At 43.1% G+C, this 23974-nt stretch overlaps 1 protein-coding gene across 1 annotated transcript in view; it reads left to right on the top strand.

The window, feature by feature from the left end:
- The window catches only part of PLA2G4A (phospholipase A2 group IVA), a 68714-nt gene that overhangs the window by 32722 nt on the left and 12018 nt on the right, over positions 1-23974 (top strand). Inside the window, exons 5-14 of the mRNA XM_054638245.2 lie at positions 1923-2071; positions 4535-4648; positions 7071-7108; positions 9043-9181; positions 13990-14126; positions 17393-17615; positions 18880-18994; positions 21360-21497; positions 21841-21933; positions 23278-23349. Coding sequence (XP_054494220.1) covers positions 1923-2071; positions 4535-4648; positions 7071-7108; positions 9043-9181; positions 13990-14126; positions 17393-17615; positions 18880-18994; positions 21360-21497; positions 21841-21933; positions 23278-23349 — 1218 coding nt within the window. The remainder of the gene's footprint in view (positions 1-1922; positions 2072-4534; positions 4649-7070; positions 7109-9042; positions 9182-13989; positions 14127-17392; positions 17616-18879; positions 18995-21359; positions 21498-21840; positions 21934-23277; positions 23350-23974) is intronic.

The raw sequence follows: 23974 nt of genomic DNA, 5'->3' as shown, positions 1-23974 counted from the left end.
GCAGCTAATAAAGGTTGCTATTTAAAGCCTTTCCACACTGATCCCCAGCTTTAAATAGCTGCTTCTTCATTACTCAAGGGGCACTGAGACCACCTCAATGTAGCAATTAGCTGAGCCCCACAGGTATGGAGCACAGTGGAAAACTCCTTGAAAAGTTGGATTAGGATAACACTGAATAGGATTTGCCTGGGGACACATTCAGAACCTCCTGAGTAGTTTCCAAAAGCCTTTTTTTTTTTTGTTGTTTGGTCAGGGTTTTTCCCCCAAAAGACATTTGATTTGATTTGAAGTTACCCAACTTCTTTGTTTTCCTCTTTTCCTTCTTCTCCCAGCAGGAGGGAGAAGTGACTCTGGTCCTCAGGAATCTCATGGATAAGGTGTTACTGAACTCCCAGAGTTTCTAAAATTTGCCTTTATTGAAAAAAAGTAGCTTTAGACTGAAAATGTGTACAAGGAGAAATCTTTGGACTTGCTTCTCCTCGTGATAAGATTTAATCTGGGCACTGCCCAGGCTCCCCAGGGCATGGGCACAGCCCCAAGGCTGCCAGAGCTCCAGGAGCATTTGGACAATGCTCCCAAGGGCATCCTTGGGATTGTTGGGGTGTCTGGGCAGGGCCTGGAGTTGCACTGATGATCCTTGTGGGTCCCTTCCAGTTCAGGATATTCTGTGATTCCGTGTTTCAGTGTTGGAAAGATGTGGGTGTTTTACCACAGCAGAGCAGGAAGCTTTTCCTGATCCACCATAACCACAGAAATAACTTCCCCTGCTCTCCTGGGAAGCATCTGAGCCCTGGCCCCATTTGACACAAAAAAATCCCCTCATTGCATGGAAAACCCCTGCTTTAACTTGTTAGAAAGTTCATTTTTATGGCTGCGTTCTGTGCTCTGGGGAATGGCTATTTTTAGACGCATCCGATGGGATTTGCCAATGTTTTCTTTTCTCCCCCAGTAATTCCTATCAGCTGCAGTTGCCATATCTCTGTTTCCAGTCAGGGTTCTGCTGTGTAAATGAGGTGTCCTCATCCTGTGGTGACTCCCCAGGGCTGTGGTGGTGGCAGTGTTTCAGAACTGAGTGCTCCTTATGCTGTGTGCAGCTCTGCAGTGCTGGGACAGATTTCCTCCATCACTCCCAAACCAGCAAAGGTGAAAGAGGATCCAAAACCCACAGCAAACTGCTTGTTTTCATTATTTTGTGACACGAGCCAAAGCCATTAAAGGCTAGAAAGAGAGGAAGAAGTAAAAGCTTTTAAAAACATCACTCTCTGGCAGATGTTTGCATATTCCCAATGAACTTGACTCAGTCCCTGTGCCCTTCTGTTTGCTCAAGGCTTTGCCCCTCTCCTCCTAAAACCCTAATGTTTCTTTTGGGGAGATTGTTGGTATTGTTTGTGACCGTGTTCACAGGGGTCCAAGGATGAGGGAAGAGATGAGGATCTGACTCCATGTTTCAGATGGCTGATTTATTATTTTATGATATATATTATATTAAAACTATACTCAAAGAATAGAAGAAAGGATTTCATCAGAAGGCTGGCTAAGAATAGAAAAAGAAAGAATGATAACAAAGGTTTGTGTCTTGGACAGAGAGTCTGAGCCAGGTGACTGTGATTGGCCATTAATTAGAAACAACTCTATGAGACCAATCACAGATCCACCTGTTGGATTCTACAGCAGCAGATAACCATTGTTTTTACATTTTATTCTTGAGACCTCTCAGCTTCTCAGGAGAAAAAATCCTAAGGAAAGGATTTTTCAGAAAATATCGTAGCTACAATTGTTGTATCATTTTTGTCATTGCATTTAGGTAGCTTAAAGAGTTGCATATCTTTCTGTCCTTTCCCATGAGTGGTACACAGAATTGTATCATTTTTTCCAGCCCAAGCTGGAGTTTTCCCTTGCCTGACCTGTGTTGTGCTCCACAGTTGACACTCCCGATCCCTACGTGGAGCTGTTCATCCCCACTGCCCCCGACTGCAGGAAGAGAACCAAGCACTTCAACAATGACATCAACCCTGTGTGGGATGAGACCTTTGAGTTCATTCTGGACCCCAATCTGGAGAATGTCCTGGAGGTAAATCCCATGGCTGGGCTGGGCAGGTGAAGGGTAAAACAACAGTGGCTTACACATGTGTGGCATTTGATGTCTCAAGGTCACCCCTTTGTTTAAAATGTTAAACCTGGGTTTAGCTGTGGTGCTAAGCAAGCAGTGTTGGATAAATTGAGTTATTCAAGGAGTAGCCTGAAGAGTCATTACAAGATATGCCTGTGAGTCATCCCTTGGACAGCTTCTGAGGGATAGTAACTTCTTGTTCCTCACATCAGCTGCAGAGTACTCCCTGCTTCCTACCCTGATTCAGCCCTTACAGATAGGGAATAGGTGGGGCTTAAGTCAAGTCTCTGCCCATGGAGACAAAGCAAAAGGCTGGTTCTGCTGTGTCCTCCTTGCCTGGAGCCCACCCAGGGCTCTTCTGCACACTCCAGCCTTGTTGGCCAAGCCACTGTTCAGTCTCGTGTGTTAAACTTCTCCAAGCTGCACACAAGAGCTGAATGTTAGGTGTGTTTTCTGAGTGGGCATGGCAAGGATTTAAGGTTAGCTCTGCTCCTTTGTGAGCTCTGTTCTTTGTGGAGGATGGCCCTGCCACCTGCTCTCTTCTGACTCAAGCTTACAGAGTTCAGTCTAAATTGGCCAGCTGGGACAGAGGCTGCAGCCTGTGAAGGTTTTCCTTGAGCCTGTGACCATCAGACCTTGGGTCTGAAAGGGAATTGTGCTTCCTTCAAGTTCCCTGTGTTCCTGGGTGTTGTAGAACCATGGCTTACTGCACCTGGGGAAGTGCTCAACAGTTTGAGCATTACACCCATGGTCTGGATCATGGAGTGCATCCTGCACTAGAGACAAAAGACATTAGGGAATTCACAATGATTTATTTCCTGAGCATCAGTTCCTGCCTGTTCCTCTGTGCCATTGCTGGGTCTCCTGGAGCAGAGCCTGGGCCCTGCTCTGAGCTCCCTTTCTCTTAGGCAGCTTCCCTAGGAGTGTTTGAATTTGTTGAGGACGAAATTTGGTTCAAGGGTTTTGAAAAGGATAAAATTACTACAGTCACAAACATAGCAAGATGGATTATAGGTAGAAATGTGTCTTTACAATAACTAAAGGCTGTTGCTGGTTCTGAGATAGGCAATTATCAGGGAATTTTATTACACTACAAAGAGTAGATTATAACATTTAATAATGGTTAATTGTGGACCTGGTGGAGTAGGAAAGAGCCTTTGGATTCTACAATGGAGTGCAGTGTCAGAAATATGTAAAGTCACCTCCCCACCCAAATACTCTGTGAATTCTGAAGCTCAGACTCCACAATCCTTGTGACTCCTTGGAATGTTTCAATCTGCATCTTTAACTCTATCCCAAGGGTAGTTTGCCCTCTGAAGTGTAAGCAGCTCTTCAAAATCCCACTGAGAAGTTTTTGCTTTTGGTTTTAAGAGACAGCACTCAGAGATTGCAGGAATGGGCATAAGGTTCTGCAAGGAAACAGAGCAATATAAATAGCATTAAAATAATGAGCTCTGTCCTAAAATAAAGAGAATTCATAATTTCAAAGGGTTGCTTGTGGCACAGGATGAAGAAAATTCTTTGTAGCTGAGAAGAGGCTGATCCCAGATGTAGCAACTAATTATTCAAGTGATTGTATCTTGATTCCTTTTGTTTTCTACAAAAGATACAGTCCAAGCCACAAACATGTGATATTTTAGAAGATATAATGCCACAAAGTGGAAAAAGAACCTGTAAATCAAATTAGTCTGGAGATCTCATTTAATAAAAACCATGTAAATGAGAATTTGAAATTCTTTCTATATATCTTGAGGACTTGGAAGGCAGCCACTGGGGAAAAAAGTCTGCTGAACATAGATCCACATAGATTAGAACAAAAGCATGGAATGGTGTTCTGCCATATCCACATCCTTCTTTGGATATTATCACATTTTTGAAAGGTCTCTGCTCCAGCATGGAGGGTATGAGAAGAGACTTGAAGGTCTGGCTGGATACAGAGAGCAGCTTTGTGTAAATTGGAATGCTGCACACTTTGCCAAATCACTGCTGTTACAATCTTGGTCTGTAGAGTCAGGGCTGGGGTATGTGGATTCCATCTTCTCTGAAAAGTTGCTGGATGTTTTTTATAATTAGAACGATACGAGTTTCTCCATAGGGAAATTTTACTGACTGGAAATTTGAAGGTACTGTGCTTTGCTTCTACTATATGTAAAATTTGAAGGTATTGGAAAGATGGTGAGATTTGCTGCCAGAAAGGTGCTGAGATTAAAATCCTGTTGTGAGTAATCCTGGTGTACTCCTGCAGTTCAGTTCCTTGAAGTGCCACCTCCACTTATCCTGTTTTAAAAGAAATGTCAGCTGGCACTGGGCATTGACTGGGTTGGGTCAGGCCCATTTTTCTTCCATATAATTTTTTTAATAGGCTTGATGGAATTAAAAAGGGATTTCTTGCAGTGGAATTGAATATCCAGATATCTCTTCCAGGTTACTCTCATGGATGCCAACTATGTTATGGATGAGACTCTTGGCACATCCACGTTTCCCATCTCTTCTCTGAAACTGGGGGAGAAGAAGGAGGTCCAGCTAACTTTCAATAATGTAAGTTGGACATTCATGACTTTGCCCTGGTCAGAAGTTTTCTGAGCATTCACTGTTGCCCATGGATAAACACAGAGCCTAAAGACACTTTTAAGCCTTAATTATCTATCTTCTTACAGCCCTGCTGAGAGGAGAATTAAGCAAAGCAGTGCCACTGAATGTTTTGGTGTCTCTACTGGAAGAATCCTCTTTGAAAGTCTAGTTTGGGACTTCCTCTACCTGAAGCAGTTTCTTGTACACTCAGTGCAGTTTAGTTTCATGGCCTCAGTTTTTGTGGTTACTCAGAGTTTGCTGGTCAGTGCATTGCCCCTCCTGCTGCTGCCTGTGGCTTCCAGAAAGCTGCAGGGATTCTTTTATCATTACATGTTTCACTTTCTGGAAGTGACTTGTTGTAACACAGACCTGGTTAACATGCAGTGATGCAGGTGATGCAGTAATTGGATTATTCCCTGTAAACATGTCTGCAAATCAGATGGAGTCTCTTGAACAGGGCTTGTCTGCCTGCACTGTAACTCCTGGAAACTGTTGTTAAATCTGGGTGGAATTGAGCTTGTTCTGCACATGTTGATATCTGTAAATACCATCTGCATTTCTGGTTTGGGCTATGGTTTATTGTATGATCAGAGATCTTGATTTGTCACCACTCTGCTGTTTTCCATGTGATACAACTTTAAAAGTGTAGTTAACAGCAAATAACTGGTTAAAGGCCTATTTATTGGAAACCAGAGAGCTTCATATGTTAAGTTTAGCATTTCATTGGCATAGCCTTAGGGCAGTTGGAATTTTGATACATTCCATTATTTTTCCTTTTTGAAATAACAGCATTTTTGAAGTTTCTTCATATTTATTTCACTAAGTGTTTCAGTAACTCTAGGGCTTCCAGAGCATGGGCTGGGAGCAGGTCCTGGTTCTGCCAGGCATGAGGTGGGGCAGTGAGAAAGAACTGATGAATGCATTTTGCAAACACAGTTCACAGAACTCATTCCATGAATACAAGGCCTTGCCTTGCTTGAACTTCCCATCAGTGTTCAGCAAAGCTTGGTAGGGAGTCATAGGGCAAAAAAAACAGTGCATAAAAGGCAAATACACTCTGAAATCTATAAGCAAATACTTAAGGGGAGATGAAGTCAGGATGAGCCTGATGTAGACAATGTATACCTAGAATTCCTGAAACTGAAAATGAAATAATACTCCTGAAATGTCTATGGCAGTCTGTGTAAGGTATAGAAAATGCCATGATATCTCCCTGTTGGAATGCTTCCCTCCAAGGGTTTCTTTCATGTGCATACATTTTTATAAGCATTGGATCACTGCATGGTTTCAGGAGTGCTTTCTAAATTAGTAATGCCAGGTGGGGAATAGTGTAATTGCTTCCCTGCCTTTGAAGTGCTTCCTCAGTGACTCTTCACTCTGTTTCTTCATGTCCTCCCTTTGTGTTTTCTCTGCCTGTTCTTTCTTTCTCCCCCCACCTTGCTCATACTGTGCCTCGTTTGCAATTCCCATTTCAGGAATCGGGACTCAGAGGCAGCTGTGCATCCCAGATCCTTCTCTGCAGTCTGAGGGTCAGGCAGGCCTTCAGTCTGGGCTGTTGTGGCTCCATCCCTGGTGCTCACATGCCCCAAGTGAGGAGGAGAATCTGGTTTTACACAGAGGACAATCTGCATCTGTCACTCCTGCAGGGCTGCAGCAGCCAAGGCCATTGCACAGAGAGAGGGTGAAAATACCTCTCCATTCTGAGTTCCACAGCCAGTACTCCTGGATTGTGCCTGACAGGGAATTGCTGCTTTAATCATAATTTTTTAACTTCTTGCCTGCAGGCAGCCCTTCCAGTGCTCTGTGAAAGGCAGAGGAGGCCAACCCATAGCTCATGGCCAGTGTGGCTGGCAAGTGAAGTCATTGTGCAGTGACATTTATTGCATTTTCCAGCAAGCTGGAAGCACTCACCCTTCCTGACTGCTAATTAAGGCATGTTTAGCTGTGGAGAGACACTTGGTGCTCCTGTGGAACACAGAGCAGTGATTCCCTCACACAGGTGGCACTTGGGTGTGATCCCCTGGCTCTCCTGCCAGCCAGGAGGGGGTGAAGAGCATCAGATCCCCTCAGGACAGAGATGAGCTGCATGTCAGAAAGGGATTAGCAGTGCAAGAAAGGCAAGACAGTGGGATCTGAGGAATGAAAGCCAGCACTTACCAACATTTTCCACTGTATTCAATTCTAGTGGTGTATTTTGGAATCACACTTTAAAAAAAAAAAAAAACATAAAAAAGAATCTCATTCGTAGGTACCAAAAATACCCTCCTTTTAAAAAAATGAAAAGAAAGAAAGAGAGAAAAGTTCTTAATGAAGTAGTTGATATTCTAGGTGTGTTTGTGGGTTTTCCCTCTTTAAGTGCTGTAACCATATTGAAATATTTCTTGTTTAGGTCACAGAAATGACTTTGGAATTGTCTCTCGAAGTATGGTGAGTATCTCATATCTTTTTTTAAAAAAGGGGTGAAAATATACCAGCAGCAAAGGATTTTTTTTTTTATTTTAAACCGTTCATTAAAATTTTCATGGAATCACAGAATATCTCGAATTGAAAGGGACCCACAAGGATCATCAAAACTCCTGGCCCTGCACAGGACACCCCATGAGTCCCACTCTGTTGGGATTTTCTTAAAAACATGTGAGGTGGAGTGCAAAAATTCCCTGTTGTAGCATAGAAATAGCAAGTACTGTAAAAGTGAGGAGATTTTACAACTTTGGTTTATTTTCATGTTGTAATTCTGTTATTGACTAAACGCTCTTACTGGGACTTAGAGGTTTAACCCTTCCAAATGTTTGCAGGAATGAGGCCATCCCATGTAGATCTCCCAGCCTGGTTTTTGTGAAGGCCCTTCATTCTTTTATTCAAAAAAAGGGCTTTGTTTCTAAAAAACCCACAGACCTCACTCAGGTGCAGCTTCGTCCTCACTGTTTTACCTTCTCTGGCAACTTCGCCCCTCACATGAACTTTCAGCTGCTGTTACACAGCTGCTCCTAAAATGTATTTAAATGTAAATACTGCACAGTGAATGAAGGTTTAGGTGAAGATTTAGGGCCAGGAATTCTCCATGTAAAAGCTAAGCAGATGCCTACCTTTATTTGTCCCATTTTTTCCCCTTCTCTAGCAGTCTTTCCCCCTCATTCTTCACCTATCCTGGTGAAATACCATAAATCATATTGAGGCATAAGCACAACAATACATTTCAAGTCTAAAAACGATTATCTGAGAGCAAGGAATTTAAGGAGTAATTTTTTGTCTGTAGCTATAAGTAGGAGTGCTGAGCACTGTAAGAGTCAAGTTATTTCCTGATTACTCCGGATGACAAACATCCCCCAGGGATAATTTCTGCTCATCATGTTGTACTAAGAAAATGCATTTGTGGGTGGTCCTTGAGACCACCCTGAACCAGCCAGGCTTTGTACTTTGCAAGTATTTCATATGTCTGACTTTAAATAAACACAAGATGCTTGTGTCTTCTTAGGCTTTGAAGTGTAAAGGATCTTATCAAGTTCTGCTGCTATTCCCTGATAGCCATGCAGATTGTGGGTATCTTCATGGAACATTGCTTCTAGGGACTCTTTTTAACCCTTTTCTTAATCCTATCATTTTATTTCATAATAGGTTATTTTAAAAACAGGAGAATTACCATCTGAGCCTAAATGGATCCATTCCACCAATCTGGGGAATTCTTATCTGAGCCTAAATGGATCCACTGCACCAATCTGGGGAATTATTATCTGAGCTTAAATTGATCCATTGTGCCAATCTGGGGAATTATTATCTGAGCCTAAAAGGTTCCATTTCACCAATCTGGGGAATTCTTATCTGACCTAAAAGGATCCATTTCACCAATCTGGGGAATTCTTATCTGAGCCTAAATGGATCCATTCCATCACTGTATGCTTTTCAGCAGGTACCAGAGTGGATTTGTCCACTCCTCCTCTTTGCTGTCCATGGGAGGTGGCAGCTGAAGTTGTACCTTAAATACAGCACTGAGATCCTTACATGAGATCCTCGTGTACATTTTTTATCCCACAATGTAGAGGGAAAATACTGAGGAAAGGGCTTAGTTTTTCCTGTGGTGTGCCAGTATGATCTGTGCTGTAGGTTTATAATTGTATATGAGTGCAGAACTTGCTTGCTGTATTTATTTGCTTTTAATGAGTTCTATATAAAATGCATGTCTTAAAGACACCTTGTTCTTTGCGTCCATCCCTCTAGAGCAGATGGATGGCGTCACATGAAAAATACAATTTTATTTCATCTTCTGTAAGTGTGTGAGGATTTTCTGCTGGTTTCCCAGGGAGGTGTTAGTGATGCTGTTTGGGATTGAGCCCCTTGTGACAGGCTGTCCCTTTCCCAACCAGCTCCTCCACGGACCTGCGGTTCAGCATGGCGCTGTGCGATGAGGAGAAGAGGTTCCGGCAGCAGCGCAGGGACAACATCATGCACAGCATCAAATCATTCCTGGGGGAGAACAGCCACAACCTGACCTCTTCCCGTGATGTAAGTGTGCAGAGCTTCCAGCAGGGTTAGCATCCGCTTTGGAGTCCTTCATTTGCCTGTCAGAGGAAAGAATGAGGCGTGCGAGGTGGAAAGGTTTGATGGAGAAAGATTATAGATGATAAAAATCCTTTTCTTCTGTGAACATAAAATATTTAGCCTGGAGAGTAATTTTCCTTGGCTCTAAATTTAGAAATTAAAGTTTATGACTGGGGGAAACTATAAAAGGAGAGATTTAGATTAGATATTAGGAAGAAATCCTTCCCTGTGAGGGTGGGCAGGCCCTGGCACAGGGTGCCCAGAGAAGCTGTGGCTGCCCCTCAATCTCTCTGGAAAGGTCCAAGGCCAGGTTGGTCAGAGCTTGGAGCAGCCTGGGCTAGTAGAAGGTGCCCCTGTGCTGGCAATGGATGAGCTTTAAGGTCCCTTCCAACGAAATAATTCTGGCGTTCTGTGATTCATTTGCCCCTTAAACTGCTCTGATTTTTCCCCGTTTGTTAAGGTGTTGGCTCTGAGGGGAGATTGCCATCTGAAAAGTGCCTCAGGGTGCATGAAATACCTGCTGAATCCTGCAGTGGCTCTGGGCACTCACCCAGCACAGAATATGCCCCTGCATGCCCAGTACCCATCCCATGCTCTGTGACCTTCATCTCTGAAAGACTAGACAGGAAATGAGCTGGTTTAAATTTAGAGTCAGCTTGGAAATTAGTTTATTTCTTTCCTTCCTTCTTTGACTGGATTAGGGTTATGAAGTTTTATTTCTTTGAAACATGAAGAACTGGAGCTTTCCTTGATTTGGTGGTGCTTTGGACCATGCCAAGAGGAAGGGAAGCCAGCAGATCTCAGTGGGCTGATCGTGTCTTGGGACATCTCACAGAATCAGGGAATGGTTTGGGTGGGAAGGACTGAAAGGATCATCCAGTGCTACCCCTGCCATGGGCAGGGACACCTTCCATTAGCCCAGGGTGCTCCAAGCCCCATCCAGCCTGGCCTTGGACACTTCCAGGGATCCAGGGGCAGCCACAGCTTCTCTGGGCACCCTGTGCCAGGGCCTGCCCACCACAGTGAGGAAGGGCCCAGATCCTCCTGAGCTCTTCAGAGGTTTCATAAAACAATGCATTATTTAAAGTTAATTAAGAATCCACTTTGTACAGATCTGCTTATTTTGTTGTAGCTTTCCCATTCTCTTCCTTCCTTGCCCATTCCCTCTCCTGTGCTGCTTCCAGAATTGTGACAGGAACACTTTGGGCCTATGGGGGTGTCAAGCAATGAACAGAATCCATGAAGTAATCTGGGTTGATCCCTTCATTGCCATTGGTTCCTTTTGTGCATTTTTAATACGAGGAGAATTTGACAGTCTTTTGGAGCACTGAAGAATATCTTTTACATTTCCCTGAAGTTTTTTTTGAGCAGCTGGTAAATGTTTTATTGTTGTGTACTTTTGAACTCTGTCTTGCTTCACGAAACTTTCTGAGGAACATGAAAGAATTTAACAAGAATTGTACATACTTTAATTGGGAAGAAAAAGTGTGTATTGAGAAGGGACATTTTCAAAGTTTCTTAATTTTCAGTTCAGTTATTTTAATCTTAAAGCATGCAGATCCTATCAGAGTAGGAATCTGTCAGTGTGACATTGGTGTGACCTAGAGCAGAATAAGATTTTCCACAGAAAGGATGTGGTTATTCTGCCAAGCTCCAGTTGGAACTGGAGTAATACTCAGTGCCTCAGGTCTCAGTTCCATGCAGCTGGTATCTGTGCATGAATTATTACAAAGGACAGCTAAGATTTCTTATTCTTTGTGTCATCATCTTCCCTTGGTATCCCTCACTGACTGCAATACTGAAATTTTATCTGTTAAATTGCATCTTCCCAGACAGTAACTGTAGGTATCCTCCCATTTTTCATATGCCAAATGTGTGTTTCTAAGCTTACAGAATTTTTATCTGTTTCTACAATGAAAAAACCCTTTTTGTTCAAATTAAACTGCAGTTTTACTTTTATTGCTACAGTTGGAAGGTAGCAGGAGGATTTATGGGATGTCTGAAGTCTTAACATGAAGTTGGGAGACATTGAGTAGTTTTAGCTGTTTGCGGGTCTTGTTTAATCTTGGACAAGTCACACACTCAAAATTCCCCCAAGTTGCTTCATCTATGAGTGGCTTGTGCTTTGCAGGGATGCTGAGAGACTTTAATACCTCTGAATTCATTATACATGTCTGCATGGGGAAGTGAGTAGTTCCAAATTTCCTAACTTAATCCTGAGGCACGTTCTGGAAACACAGAGGTAGAGATTTCTCGTACTTCTCTTATTGCTCAATTTATTTTTTTCATTTTTGCTGCTTCGAGCAATTTTCTAAAAATACCGTAATCTTCCAAAGAAAGCATATAGTTCTCTATGACTGGATTTGCAGAACAATTTTTTAATAATCATTTGTGTGCCCTATGGCATTCTTTTTCCACCACAGGTATTCAGATTTTGTGCACTGTGTTTGCAGGGCATTTGGATAGAGACATCTACACTACTCATTCCCAAAACAAGATTTAGTATGGTTTAGCTTTTTCTTGCTTGATTACTGGAAGATAGGATTAAGAACCTTTTGGTTTGAGTGAACTCTGTGCTGGTGTTTCTGTACAAAGGATTTGGGGCTCAGTAGAGGAGTGTGCAGCCCTTGGTATCCTCTTTTTCTCTGTTCTTCATCAGGATGTGGTTTCTTGATTCTTGCCTTTGGGTGCTCTGCCTGCAGCTAATTCCCCCCTCTCTGCTTTTGCCCTATTTATCCCATAGATCAACTTGCTGGATGAGTGTATTTCATTTCAGTTTTTACTGTTTTGTGCCCTTAAACATGTCAGACACTGAATTGGAGTTAAAAAGCTGATGTAACAAACCTGACAGGAGGGGACAGTCGGGGGTTGGCTCTGCTCCCAGGGAACAGGGACAGGAGGAGAGGGAATGGCCTCAAGCTGTGCCAGGAGAGGATCAGGTTGGGTATTAGGGGAAGTTTCTTCATGGAAAGGGCTGTAAAGCATTGGAAGGGGCTGCCCAGGGCAGTGGTGGGATCATCATTCCTGTAAGTGGTAAAAAAATGGGTGGATGTGGCACTTGGGGACAAGGTTTAGTGGTGAACACGGTGATGGTGCTGGACTGATGGTTGGACTTGCTGATCTTGGAGGTCTTTTCCAACCTGAAGGATTTTGTGATTCCATAATCCACCTTCCCCTTGCTGTAGCCACCCTTCCCAGTGCAGGAACCTGGGATGCCCAGAGTGCCTGTGGAGCAGGAAGCATTTGCAGTCAGGATGTTGGTGACTCTCCTGGGCATTCCCAGCCCATCTCCATAGTGGGTTCCTCTGCCTCCTGAGGGACTCTCCCATTTTCCCAGTGCCAGTGCACTGGAGGGTGGAGCAGTGGTGCTCTGGGAGTGTTCTCACATGCCTTCTCCAGGCCTGCACCTGCAGGTGACATCTCTATCCTGTTGGGATGTGTCTGCTCAGGCTGAGTGGGCAGTGCTCCTGAGGAGCTTTCAAAGCCTCCCCAGGTGATTAAAGGAATGATTGCTGACATGGCTCTTCCTTCAAAGCAGCTGCTCCGTTATTGGGGTGTTGGCTTAACAAAACATATCCCAAATCCTTCCCTGGGCTGTGTCATTTTTGGGATAGATCCCTATCTCTGGAGCTGCACCATGAATACCTGTGGTTTCTATTACTAAAGCTGAACACTTATGAAGGAGGTAGCAGAATCATCTCACTGCATCAAGAATAAGCAGTTTTGGGGAGTGGAAGCCTCAAGAAACATCTTGAGTGCCTTGGTCATTGTTCATGGGCATTTCCTTGGGACAGTCAGTCCTCAGGGAGTTTCATGGCTTGGAGCATGGAGTCTGTAGAAAGAACAGGATACTGTCATCACATGGATCCCTTTCCTGTCACTAATCCTGTCTATTGACACCTGGAATTGCCTTTCAGGGAGATTTTTGACAGATTAGCAGTTTGATCAGATAGGGGCTTTCTGCACAGCTGTGTGATTCTTTTTATACTCAGTAACAATCAAGAGGTGGTTCCTTTGTCACCCCTGAACAGTGGAGAATCCTCCTGTCTTTTGGAAACTGGGAACCAGATGAGCCCTTTACTTAGGCCAAAACATATGATGATGGGAGTAAATGAATTTTTATTTTATTTTGTCTTCTTTTTAGATACCTGGGGAAGCTGTGCAGTTGAGGGGAATAGCCTGGATATCAGGGCTGGGCAGTAAGAAGGAGAAAAGTGTGAAATGACCCCCTATGGACACAATTTTAACCTGCTGCCATAATAAACATGGTTCTGCTCACTCCTCTCTGGGTGGCTGAGTAATTGTCCAGATCCCCATGAATTCCCATTAGCTCTCTGGTAGTTTTTGCAAAGTGGTGGTAAAACTGAGATTGTCTTCATGCTTTGTAGTAATAGTGGATGTTTTTGTTATAAAACTTGTTTTTAAACTCCCAGTCAAAATATTATTTGTCTCTGTTATGTTTCTCATTAGTGAATGTTACTGCCTTTGGCTCTGTCACAATGATACAAATTGGATTAAAGCTGGTGTTTAGATTCCTTTAAAATTCCCAGTGGTTTTGTAACTGAATAGTTCATTTAATAACTGAATTTATTATCTCCTCTATTTTGCATCACGGATAAGAGGGACAGATTTATTTTATGTTACAAGTGGTGACCCGTAGCATAAAATAAATAAGTTCTAATTCTTGTTGGGGTGTCCAGGGTCTGGGCTGGGTGCTGCCAGGGCACATCCCTTGTCCCTGATGTGGTGCTGGTGTTGTCTCCTCCCTGCAGGTGCCGGTGATCGCCGTGCTGGGCTCGGGAGGGGGGTTCCGGGCCATGGTGGGCTTTGCTGGAGTCATGAAAGCACTTTATGAGTCAGGAGTCCTGGACTGTGCCACCTACATTGCTGGGCTCTCTGGATCCACCTGGTAAGGCCTTCCTCTTGCTTATCCTCAGCTTCCCTGCATCAGGGTCTGAAGGAATTGTCACCAGAGCTGGCTTATTTCTATAGTTACAATTCACAGCACGTTTTATACATCCAAGTCTGCTGGGGGGGGGGGGGGGCTGTTTTGGATGCCCCAAAGGGCAAGGACAGCTCAGGCTCCAGGTGCTTTTCCAGGAGCTTTGAGAGCAGGAATGGATGGATGGAAAGAAGTGCCACACATATGCACCCATATTTCTATATCAACACCTAATGTGTGTTGTTTTATTTTCCTGATGAAAAGTGAAAAACAAAAACAAAAAAATCTCTTGTGATTTGAAGCTGATGACTCAATCAACCGAAAATGTGTTGTGTGCTTCAGGAGGGCTTTTAGAGCTCCTCAAAATCACTAAAAGACCTTCTGCTCCATTTTACAGCCACTGTGAAATCCTGGTGGATTGACTGGGGATGTCTGGGGCCTGGCTGCCGCCCTGCAGGGCATCCCTCTGTTCATTACCCCCTGTCTCTGTGGGTCAGGATTAAAATTAAACAGTCCCACTGGCACAATACATCAGGTTTTAAAATAGTTCATTTAACCTTGAGGAGCAGGCACAGGCATTGAGGGGCAAGATCTTCAGTTCCTGATGAGTAGCTGTGAAGAGCACAAATTATTTCTGGAGATTCCCAGGGAAAGGGCAAGGAGTAATTGGATGAACTCTTGGGGGAATTGTTGCAGTGAGAGTGGCCAAGCAGGGGGATGTGCTGAGCCATCCTCATTGAGGCTGGGGACAGTGTCATCCTCAGTCTGACTCAGTGCTCATGAGAAAGCTGAACTTGACTGAGCACCAGGAGGCTGGAGCAGAGACCTGGGGGTCCTTTCAGACTCTGGGATGAGATTATACAATTGTCTCAATTCTTGGAGAGAAAAAGAACTTGTAGTAGTATGAACAAGCAGGGAGTCTGCCTGAGATGAGTTTTATCACCTGGTTTAGCTCTAAGGAAGCACATGACTTTTAATTCCACACTCTAACCCCAGAGTTGACTCTTGATTGAGATAATGATCAGTTCTATTCCTTATATGGGGTTTTTTGTCAATTATTTTTCATTGTGTGAAGCTTGCTTCCCCTCTCCCAGACTAGAAGGAAGCTTTCAGAATGCCAGGAGGTTTTGAAATGCCAGAAGTGTCTGTGAACTAGAGTAAACTTCTCCTTTAGATTGCACTATAAAAGGTGGGAGCCCTTGTTTTCTGTCTCTGATGGTGGGGGCAGATTTATCACTGTCCATTGAGACAGATGGATGGACCTCTGTCACAGCTGTGAAGAGCAGAAGATGGATGAAGAGCAGTGGAGTGTGGTGTTAAAACATTACCTGTGTTTCTAGGGAAGGGTTTGCAGTCCCTGCTCAGGACAGACGTCACTTTGCTGGCTATGAGGTCCTTTTTGGGGCAAACCCAGGGGTGAATGCGTAGGTGATCTAATGTAAACCTATAAAATCTGAGTTAAAATAGTGAGATTATCATTTATATTAGATTATCTGAACTGCTTCAGTCAGAAACAGATTGGAGACAGTTGTGTTTGCACAAATTTGTCTTTGCTCTCTGATGTCATCCTTCAGTCTTTCCTTGCTTGATGAATAAATAAATTGACACTTTGGCACTCCCTTCCTTTCCTTTCTTTTCTATGCATTTCTTTTGGGAATAATTCTCTTTTCTTTTTTTTCCTGAAGGGTGGAGAATTCCTTTCCTGGTGGGTCAGGCAGGTTTTAACTTGTCCCCTCAGCTGCATGCCTAACCTTGGAGCAATGCTTTTCTGCCATCTTGCTTCAACCTTGTGCTGCCTTCTCCAGCTTCACTGCCCTTTTCCCTGCACCCAGGAGCTCACATGGAGTCCTGGCAGCTCACGTGGGACAGGGCTGGCTGTGCTGTCACACAGAAGGCTGGGCATGACCTCAGGGCCAGGCTGACCCTGTGTGTGTCTCAGAGCTGTGCCTGGAGTAAGGCTTGTGTACCTGGGCCAGGTCACTGGGTAAATAATAGTAAATGAGCCTCTCACAGATTAGAAGGGCCTGTCTTGGTGTGACCTAACCCAACCAAGTGGAAGCCAGGGCTGCCTGCACGTGTGTCTGAGCTTTGTTTGCAGTAAAGCTAAGCTTATTTCTTAGTGACAAACTCATGGTTTACCTCATCCTCACAGTCAGCCAGCTCTCTGTGCAGGTTGTAGTTACTGTGCTTCAGTTTATTATGGAAGCATCATATCCTGGGAAGTGGGGCCATATCCAGCCCTGAACCCCCCTGCCCTGGGCTGAGCCCCAGCCTGGGCAGCAGGGGAGGGATTGGGATGGTGCCCCTGAGCTCAGCTGAGACCCCACCTGCAGAGCTGCCCCAGCACAGGCAGGAGCTGGAGCTGCTGCAGAGAGCCCAGGGCAGGCACCAGCATGGGCAGAGGGATGGAGCAGCTCTGCTGGGAGGAAAGGCTGGCATAGCTGGGATTGTGCAGCCTGGAGCAGCTTTGGGGTGAGCTCACCGGGGCCTTGCAGTGCCTGAAGGAGCTGACAGGAGCCATGGACAGAGACAATTTCCAGGAGATGGAGTGACAGGACACAGGGAAATGGCTTCTCACTGGGATGGGATATTGGAAGGAATTGTTCCCTGTGAGGGTGGGCAGGCCCTGGCACAGGGTGCCCAGGGAAGCTGTGGCTGCCCCTGGATCCCTGGCAGTGCCCAAGGCCAGGCTGGATGGGGCTTGGAGCAACCTGGGACAGTGGAAGATGTCCCTGCCCATGGCAGGGGTGGCACTGGATGGGCTGTAAGGTGCCTTCCCACCCAAAGGATTCTGGTATTCTGTGATACACTGAGATATTTCAGGAATTTTTCAGTAGTGGTCATGAACTGGAGGGCAGAGAGGTGCCTCTCACAGGGAGAGAGCTGCATGTGTGCTTGTAGCACCTCCAGTCTGCCACACAGCTGTGCTAACAGGAGGAGCTCTTTCCAGCCTATGTTCCATCTGCTATCCCTTAAAGAGAAAAATGAGGACTCTTTAATCATTTGCTTCATACACATTATGGAAAATGCACGTTGAGTGCTTGATCCTGTGCTTATATTTAGAACAAATTGCTCAGCTTTCTCTGCTTTGAGAAAAAGGAAATTACAATTTCCTGTATAAATGGAGAGTTAATTAACCTGGTTTAATCAGTACCTGTATCAACTCATGTATGAGCTTCGTGTAGCTTCCAGGCAGCAGGTTGGATGCTCACAGAGCCTGTTGGCCTTTGCAGGTATATGTCAACTCTGTATTCCCACCCTGACTTCCCAGCCAAGGGCCCAAAGGAGATCAATGAGGAGCTGATGAACTCGGTGAGCCACAACCCCCTGCTGCTGCTCACCCCTCAGAAGGTCAAGCGCTACATCGAGGCTCTGTGGAACAAGAAGAGCTCAGGGCAGCCTGTCACCTTCACTGACATCTTTGGCATGCTCATAGGGGAAACACTGATCCATGATGTGAGTGCTCATTCAAGCTGTCAAACTCTTACATAATTCCCATTGTTACTATTTTTTTATTAGCTTCGTTGCATTTAATAAAGGGTGCACATTTTGCTGTAAGAAACAGCATTTGCTTTAAAAAGTACTGTTTGAAGCTGTTAAAGCTGTCAAACTCTTATATCATTCCCATTGTTACTATTTCTTTCAAATTACCTTAGTGACATTTAATAAAGGGTGCCCATTTTGCTGTAAGTGTGATGGTGTTTGCAGGGGTCCCAGGATGAGGGAAGAGATGAGAATGTTGACTCCATGTTTCAGAAGGCTTGATTTATTATTTTATGATATATATTATATTAAAACTATACTAAAAGAATAACAGAAAGGATTTCATCAGAAGGCTAGCTAAGAATAGAAAAAGAATGATAAAGGCTTGTGACTGACCAAGACAGTCCAAGCCAGCTGACTGTGATTGGCCATTAATTAGAAACAACCACATGAGCCCAATCCCAGATGCACCTGTTGCATTCCACAGCAGCAGATAACCATTGGTTACATTTTGTTCCTGAGGCCTCTCAGCTTCTCAGGAGGAAAAATCCTAAGGAAAGGATTTTTCAGAAAACATGTCTGTGACAATAAGAAATAGCATTTGCTTTAAAAAGTACTAATTTCAACGTGAAAGATCCCCTTGGTTTCTTTGAAAATAAGACAACAGGAGAGCTTAATACTGTTGAATTCTATAATTGAAAATTCCTAATTGGCTGAATCAAGCACAAAGACTTCCAGTTCAAATGAGTCAGATGAGCAGCAGCTGGGTTTGGTCTTGTGGCAAGATTGAAATGTGTCAATAGATTTGCACATATGTTTTATACACTTCTATCCCTAGATAATGGGTTTTAAACCATTTAAAACACTGAGAAAGAGGCAACACAGCATTTAGTGGAAGATGTATACAATTCTGCTGCTGAAGGCCTGTTAATGATTGTGTGAGGTTGGTTAGAAGTCCCTGTGTACCAAGGGATAAAAAAATGCACAGATGTTTAATTTAAATCAGAACCTGACACATCAGTGAAAAAGCTTTTCTTATCAAATTTCATCGACAGGAGGAGACTCCCAGATCTTTATATAAAATAAAAATACGTGATATTTATCTTTATATATATGTGTGTGTATGTGTATATATATATATGTAGATATATATGTGTGTGTATATATATATATATGTATATATATCATCAGGCCTTTCCAGGGTGTGTTTGGGAGCAATGTCTTTCTTTCCCTGCAGAGGATGGACACCACCCTGAGCAATATGAAAGAGAAGGTCAATAATGCCCAGTGTGCTCTGCCACTCTTCACCTGTCTGCACGTCAAGCCAGATGTCTCAGAGCTGATGTTTGCAGGTGTGTTCCCAGTCTGTGTTGAGTCACTTGTGGCAAGGAGGGAGGTGTGTGGCTGGTTAAAAAACCCTTTTTCTTTTTAATGCATCTGAGACTAATTGCATCTGACTTCTGGGAATCTGACAGAGTGATAAGAAGTTACTCAGGGATAGGTGATGACATATTCAGGCAGGAGTGCCAAGCCAAAGAGAAACCTGGTGACTTCAGCAGGGGAAAGATGTTTAAATTAGGGTATCAAACAGGAAAAGGAAAATGTCCTCAGTCACCTTCTCTTTCAGAGATGGGTGACATCAGCAGTTAGACTTCATGATCTTAGAAGTCTTTACCAACTCTAATGATTCTGTGATTAAAATTGGACAATAAAATTAGATATAAAGCCTTTTTTTACTTCTTGCCCAGTGTGAAGTGCTATTTCTAACACAAAAAAACCCTTTTACTCTTATTTATTCCATAGGTTTTAATCCCCTCTGGTAACTTCAGTTGAGAGTGGGTCCAGTTGTGGAAGACGTGCACTAAGATATGGATGTGTGCATCTATAGTTATATACAAGACTAGAAAGGGAATTGCCAGGTGGTTTGCCTCAGGCTTAAATGTCATTGTATTTCCTAAAATAGTTGGAGAAGTGGCTGTCAAAGCTTTGGTTGGAATTGAAAATGAGGAATTGTAAATTAGGCTAAATATGTCATGGGAAAATGTGTCTAACTTTGCTACTTAGGAAATAGATACCTTTCTGTTTGAAAATAGGAGTATTTTGGGGTTTAGATGACCTTCTGTTTTTCAATATATTTTTACTGGATTACTGTTTTAAAACCAAAATTATCTTTTGTTAATAATGTCTTTCAGTACGCAAGATCAGAAGCTTTACTTTGCTCTATAAAGATATTCCCTGTGCTAGTGGATCTTGTGTTTGCCTTTTGAGGCTGACATCTCTGTCATTACAGAGGGTGGAGGGTAGATCTTGATTGCTTCTTATTTTAAGCTCCATTCCTCCTTTTAGCTTTTCCTGATGTGAGAGCTCTAGTAAATTTTGAACAGAAATATTTACACTTCCTAATTTACATTGATTCTAAGGAGAAATTTTGTTTCCCTGAGCAGGCTTTGTGATTTGAGAAATCTTCAGTGCAAATGCAAGCTGGAGGTGTCCTAACACAAATAAATTCTAATTCTCAGCTCAGCTTTGCTGTCACCCTGGTTCTGCATGCAAATCTGCCAGTTCATGTTTATACAGCTAAAAGGAAATATGAAACTCCTGGACTGGGACTTCAATGGAATTACCTTCTGTTCCAGTGAATGTGAAGATTTGTGGGTGACTTATTTGGAAAATAGGATGTTGTATTTGACTTAGCTCAGATAAGCATTACCCTTACCTGAAATGAAACTCCCAGCAGTCATGATTAAATCTTTCCTTTTTGGGAAAAGTGTTCACCTTCTGCTCCACACGTCAGCAGGAATATCTTGAGGGTGGATGATTTGTGGGGATATTTCCAAGCTGTCTCTTTCACCTTTCTCTTTCAGAATTACTTCTGGTTTATTTCCAGTCAAATCAACCCCTGCTAAAAATAGGGAAGGTGAAATAGATGAATGGGTGAAATGCTAAAAAGAGAAGAAATGTTTTGTTTGTTATTTGCTCCCTTTTTGAACTGAATTCTCTGATGGAAGCAACTCCACTGGTGAAAAAAAAAGTGTTTCCAAGTCAGCTAAGATCCATTTTCAAAGGCCTACATCAATAGAATCCACATCGCTTCTGATAATTTCTGCTAAGATCAGAAAATGCATGTGAGCATTTTATTCCCTATTTTTCTTGAGCTCTCTGTTCAAAAAAAATGGACTTTTAAGGAGATTTTTGGCAATGTTTGAATTGATAAGTTTATTCAAAGCTGCCTGTCAGCCTTGCCTTTTGACACTGGCTTTCCCATGAAACTTTAGGTTTGGGTAGAATCCAAATGCCTCTGCTAGAATATTTCACAACCCTTGCGATATTCAGTAATTGGTTTTGTGCCACCTCTGTCACTGCTCTCCATGTTTTGGTGGAATTGCAGTGAAGGAAAAGCAGCTTGGAGTTGAGGCCCAATGTGGCAGGGAACCGTGCTGAAGCAGGGGATGAAAACCAGGTGTCACTGTGTGTTCCCTCATTTGTAATCCCTTCTTTTATACCTCTGGTTTCCAAACTCATTCTTTTCACCAAAGTTTATTGTGATAAGAGAAATGAGGATTCTTTCCCTGCTGAGACGTCACTGACCTTGATTTGACATTCCTAATGGTTATTTGGCTTCCCATGTCACTAAAATTTCTTTGCTTGGTTCATTTCTGCATCATTTTCCTCCATCCTGAGATTTCTGACTGAGCAGTTTTGTTTCTAACTTTGCAGACTGGGTGGAATTCAGTCCATATGAAATTGGAATGGCCAAGTATGGCACTTTCATGTCTCCTGATCTGTTTGGAAGCAAGTTTTTTATGGGGACAGTGGTGAAGAAATATGCTGAAAATCCCTTGCATTTCCTCATGGGTGAGTATGTGACACAAAGAGACTTTAAAAGAAAAGCAATTTCAGTAGTTTATGGACTTTTAAATGCAGTCACACAAAGTGTGAGACAGAAAGTGGAGCTCTCTGTTTCTTGGAAGGCATTCATTTGAAAGATTTCACAGATAAGGATTGGCATTGTTGATTTGTTTGTAATTTCCATGGGGGTTTGTTTCTGATTTGGACATCTGAGCTTATGACTTAGCCTGCTCCAGACTCAGAGGTGTGTTCAGAGAGCAACCAACTGCTTCAGTAGTGCTTCAGAAGATCTGTGGAGTTTATTTGCCTTCTGTCCATCACCATTCATTGTTTATTTTTTCTCTTTCAGGTGTCTGGGGCAGTGCATTTTCAATATTATTTAACAGAGTCCTTGGTGTCTCCAATTCTCAGAATAAAGGGCCCACCATGGAAGAAGAATTAGGTACTATTAGTAAATAATTCCACTATGCAGAACAATTACTAGCAAGATTCTCCCTCTGTGGAAGGATGGCACTGCTTGTAGTCATTTAAGAATGTGGAACTAATCACCTTTAATTGCTGGCACTGCTGGATGCTGCTGAGGGGGGAAAGAGCACTGGGAATGTTCTTGCCTTCCTTTCATTTTTGTTTCTGGTCACTCAGAGCTGCTGAAAGTCACATGGACTATCCAGCTCTTTTCTGGTAGTTAATAGAATCCTCTCTTCATGTTGTTATGTGATTTTGGAGAGCAGAAGCTGACAAGTATTTAATAGTTACTTGTGTAGTCTCTCAACACTGGGCTATTAAAATGCAATTTCAGGTTTAGCAAAATGCACCTGAATTTTCTCACCTCTGGGTTGTTAAATTTCTCCATTCTAACCACAGCCTGTTGGTTTTCTGGTCCTTTACTTGCAAATTGAGTGGTTTTGGTTTCACTCCTGGTACAGAAATGACAAGGTGACTGTAAAGAAAGAGTTGTGGCTTGGTTTGGATAGACTTAATTGAGTTTTATCTGAGAATGTAGTTAACGATAAAAGGCTTTTCACACAGCATTACAGGGGAAGATCTGACCAATAAATAAATTGTCCTAGACAGCCAGAGCTTTCTGAAGAGCAAGAAGAGCAAATGTAGATTGAGATACTTTAAATAATAACCTCTGTCTGCCTCCAAATGGATGGAATTCAGCTGTTTGCTAATCTCTTCTTTATGGATGAGACTGAGACCTCCAGGTTCCTATTTCTGATACAACTCCTGAGTGTTAACACCTCCTCATGGAGGATCCCTGTCAGTAAATGGGATCATGGAAAAGTTTGCTTTTGAAAGATAGTGAGACACAGAATGTTATCTGTCATCTGTGACTCATTTCACATATAATTTAAAAGTACTCTTTGAAGTGAGATCAGGTGTGAAAATATTTATGTAACTTGAACCACAGTCTGGACCAGAGCTGGAGATATCCCAGTGCCACCTTGGCACCACAGTAACATTTTCCTAGTTCAGTAGGAGCTACTGAGAAGACAGAAGCTAAACATCTACATTTTAATGAAGGTGAATAAAGTGTGTCAGGTATGCAGAGGGGAGTGGGAGGTACTGCTTTAGGGTTGCATCTTCTTTTCCAGCCCAAAAATTGCAGGCTGAATCCAATACCTGCTGATCACATTCTGATGTCCACAGCAGACCCAGTCTCTTCAGCTATATTTTCTATTACAAAGACTGAGAATTTTATGACTCAGATTGTTTTGAAATTCTTAACTGTTCTGCCAGTTAAACCCCAGCAGTTTAAAGGAATTTATATTTCTTTCAACAGAAAATATTAGGCTAAAGCACCTTGTGAGCAATGACAGCTCAGACAGCGAAGATGAGTCACAGCATCCAAAAGGTAAGGAAGTGCTCAGATTTCATTTCATTGGTTCCTTTTTCCATCAGCTTTTGTGTGGCTCAGCAAAATAGAGAACAGGAGACCCCAGGAGGTTCTGGGCTTCACTTCACATCCCCTGCTCAAACTGATCTCACCTGTCTGGAATTCCACGTACATCCCAAAAAATGTGGTTTGCTGGGCCAGAGCTCTCCAGAAGTCTGTTTCCAGCAAGCTGCTGAGCTCAGAGGCACCTTTGAATTGCTACCAGCCCCCTAAACCAACACTATCCATTGTTTTCAAGGGTTTAGTGATCAAATATTTACCTGGGAATGGTTTAATGTGTGTTTCCATCATTCACAAGTGTCTTCTAGCACCTTTACAAATGACATCTGATACAGGAAATTCCTCATGCATGGCACAGTGTTTGTAACAGTGCCCAAATCCAGGTGCCCAGAAGAGGCACAGCCACAAAAGGAATGTTGGGCAGTGGCAAGAAAAGATTCTGTTGACAATTACCTCTAAGAACCTAAAGCACCTGGAGATTTCTGATGTCTTAGTCAGCTTTCTGTATTTGATTATATTTTTGGGGTGATTTTCACCTGCAGAAATCGAGTTTTATTTTTAGCAAGTGGAGCAAAGATGAGAA

The sequence above is a fragment of the Agelaius phoeniceus genome, chromosome 8, assembly GCF_051311805.1.
Source record: "Agelaius phoeniceus isolate bAgePho1 chromosome 8, bAgePho1.hap1, whole genome shotgun sequence".
Taxonomy (NCBI): domain Eukaryota; kingdom Metazoa; phylum Chordata; class Aves; order Passeriformes; family Icteridae; genus Agelaius; species Agelaius phoeniceus.
This window is presented reverse-complemented; position numbering and strand designations above follow the sequence as displayed.